We start from the raw sequence: 3,119 nt of genomic DNA on the forward strand, positions 1-3,119 counted from the left end.
ACCTCACCATGCAAACCCAATACAATGGACCAGTATAATTCCTCTTCAGAATCCTTGGTTTACTGGAAAAATGGACCCTTATGTCTTTGTGCTAGGACAAATCGGATAATCTGGCCCTGAGAGGGTGCATGGCAGTGTCCAGGGTCTTTGGGGTGTGATGAAGAATATCATTTGAGTGACGAGGTTGTTTTTGCACCAGTTCCTGTGAGGGTGGTTTTATTGGAGTTTTGTCCCCAAATGTGTGTGAACTTGGGATGTACAGAAATGGCAGATGGAGAGGTTGTTTTGTTCTCCTTTATTGGTAAATTCATTGATGTCAGTTTGTACCAGTTTCGTATTTTTCCATAATTGTTGAGAAATTTGTCTTTCTTAACATCTTTGAGTTTTTAACATAGCACTGGCATCCCACCCATTTTAAGGGAATTAATTTATATTTGACCGACTCAATAATTAGAATTAAAGAATGGGAGAGAGGACAATTGATAAGAACTTAAAACAAGAATACGTAAAAGTAATATTTTATTACATAGATTTTATATTGAATTTTATTTTCACAACAAAAAAGCAACTTCAACCATTCAACAGCTTCATCAAATTCCATGTGTTTTCTTTTTGTAGGGCTGGACTCATCAGTGAGACATATTGAACAGAAAACAATCATATGCTTCTGTGTTTCTGTAAAAAAACAAGATAAAGCTGAAAAGCTGGATAGCATGAAATCCCTCACAAATATCTATGTCTTTACTTGTGTCTTTACATTCACACTATGGAATAATATCCAGCCAACTGTAGAAGATGAATTTATTGCAAATTATTCAAGCAGTTTGCTAACTAACATTCCAAAAATCATTCCAGTCCGTACTGAAGTATTAGATTTATCACATAATAGGATATCTGGACTTAGTATCTCAGAATTTATCTATCTTTCTGACCTTCAAGTACTAAATCTTTCTCATAATCTAATTACGGTGCTTGACTTTAGTGTCTTTATTTTTAATGAAAATTTAGAATACTTAGATTTATCTCATAATAACATTTTGAAAGTTTGCTGTCTAACTCTTGCATATCTTAGACATTTAGATCTTTCTTTCAATAAGTTTACTGCCCTGCCCATCTGTCAGGAATTTGGGAACATGTTTCATTTGGAGTACCTTGGATTAAGTGCTACGATGATACGAAGGTCAGACTTCAGGTATATCAAACATTTGCAGCTGCACACTGTCTTTCTGACCTTGGGAAACTTTTCTCTCTATGAGCCTCAGAGTCTGACAGTCTTGAATACAAGGAACCTCCACATTGCTTTTGCAGCAAACCAAAACTTCAGTTTTCCCCTCTTGTACGATGGAATGAGCACTTCAGAAAACTTAAAAATAGTTAACATAAGATATACCTTGAGCTACAAAGATTTCCCCTCTCCTCCCTTAATGCTTCTGAAGAAAATCAAGACAACAGCTCTCATGCTTGATGCTGTGGACTTACAATGGGCTATCATCCTGCAAATTTTCATGCTTATTTGGTATTCACCTGTGGAACATTTGACTGTGAGAAATTTGACTTTTCGGGGACCATTGGAGGAGTTGACTGAATATGCATTTCTGCCTGTATTAAGCTCTGTGGAACAATTAATCTCTTTGGATGGCTCCATGAAAGCATTAACTTTGGAGCATGTTCGTAATAAGGTTTATTATTTCAACCAGGAGATTCTATACAGACAGTTTTCAGAGATGAATATTGCCAGTTTGACAATATATGATGCATATATGCCACACATGCTTTGCCCCAATAGAACAAGCTCATTTGAGTATTTAAATTTTTCTCACAATGCCCTGACAGATGAGTTGTTCCAGAATTGTGGCACTCTCGTGGATCTGAAATCACTTATTTTGCAGAAGAACAAATTTGAGAGCCTTTCCAAGGTAAGTTTCATGACCAGCCGTATGAAATCACTGAAATATCTGGACATGAGCAACAACCTGCTGCGCCACAGTGGTGCTGCCATGCAGTGCCAGTGGGCTGAGTCTCTGACAGAGTTGGACCTGTCCTCCAATCAGTTGGCGGATGCTGTGTTTGAGTGCTTGCCAGTCAACGTCAGAAAACTCGGCCTACAAAACAATCAGATCAGCAGTGTCCCCAGGGGGATGGCGGAGCTGAAATCCTTGGAAGAGCTGAACCTGGCATCGAACAGGCTGGCTGACCTGCCAGGGTGCAGTGACTTTCCGTCCCTGCAGTTCCTGAACATCGAGATGAATTCGATCCTCACCCCGTCTGCTGACTTCTTCCGGAGCTGCCCAAGGGTCAGGGAGCTGCAGGCCGGGCACAACCCATTCAAGTGTTCGTGTGAGCTGCAAGCCTTTATCCGCCTGGAGAGGCAGTCAGGGGGGAAGCTGTTTGGCTGGCCGGCGGCATACGTGTGCGAGTACCCCGAAGGCTTGCGAGGAACGGAGCTCAAGGACTTCCACCTGAGCCGGCTGGCTTGCAACACGACGCTCCTGCTTGTGACAGCGCTGCTGCTGACGCTGGTGCTGGTGGCTGCGGTGGCCTTTCTGTGCATCTACCTGGATGTGCCGTGGTACGCGCGGATGACGTGGCAGTGGACGCAGACGAAGCGCAGAGCTTGGCACAACCCCACCAGAGATCCGGGAACGGTTCTGCAGTTCCACGCGTTCATTTCCTACAGCGAGCGCGATTCGCTGTGGGTGAAGAACGAGCTGATCCCGAACCTGGAGAAGGGGGAGGGCTGCGTACAACTGTGCCAGCACGAGAGAAACTTTATCCCCGGCAAGAGCATTGTGGAGAACATCATTAACTGCATTGAGAAGAGCTACAAGTCGATCTTTGTGTTGTCTCCCAACTTTGTGCAGAGTGAGTGGTGTCACTATGAGCTGTACTTTGCCCATCACAAGTTATTCAGTGAGAATTCCAACAGCTTAATCCTCATTTTACTGGAGCCAATCCCTCCGTACCTTATCCCTGCCAGGTATCACAAGCTGAAAGCTCTCATGGCAAAGCGCACCTACCTGGAGTGGCCGAAGGAGAGGAGCAAGCGTGCCCTTTTCTGGGCTAACCTGAGGGCAGCTATTAGCGTTAATCTGCCAGTATCCAGGGAAGCAATTGAGTAG

The 3,119-nt window shown here is 43.5% G+C and overlaps 1 protein-coding gene across 1 annotated transcript; it reads left to right on the forward strand.

Annotated features, from left to right (window-relative positions):
• Positions 1 to 713: 713 nt before the first annotated feature.
• LOC309573013 (toll-like receptor 1) lies at positions 714 to 3,119 on the forward strand (the record flags this gene model as incomplete). The annotated part of the gene is made up of 1 exon (XM_082281634.1): positions 714 to 3,119. One exon carries the CDS (start codon positions 714 to 716, stop codon positions 3,117 to 3,119), a length of 2,406 nt encoding a protein of 801 aa, XP_082137760.1.

The sequence above is a fragment of the Coloeus monedula genome (assembly GCF_965178545.1).
Source record: "Coloeus monedula genome assembly, chromosome: 5".
NCBI classification, from domain to species: domain Eukaryota; kingdom Metazoa; phylum Chordata; class Aves; order Passeriformes; family Corvidae; genus Coloeus; species Coloeus monedula.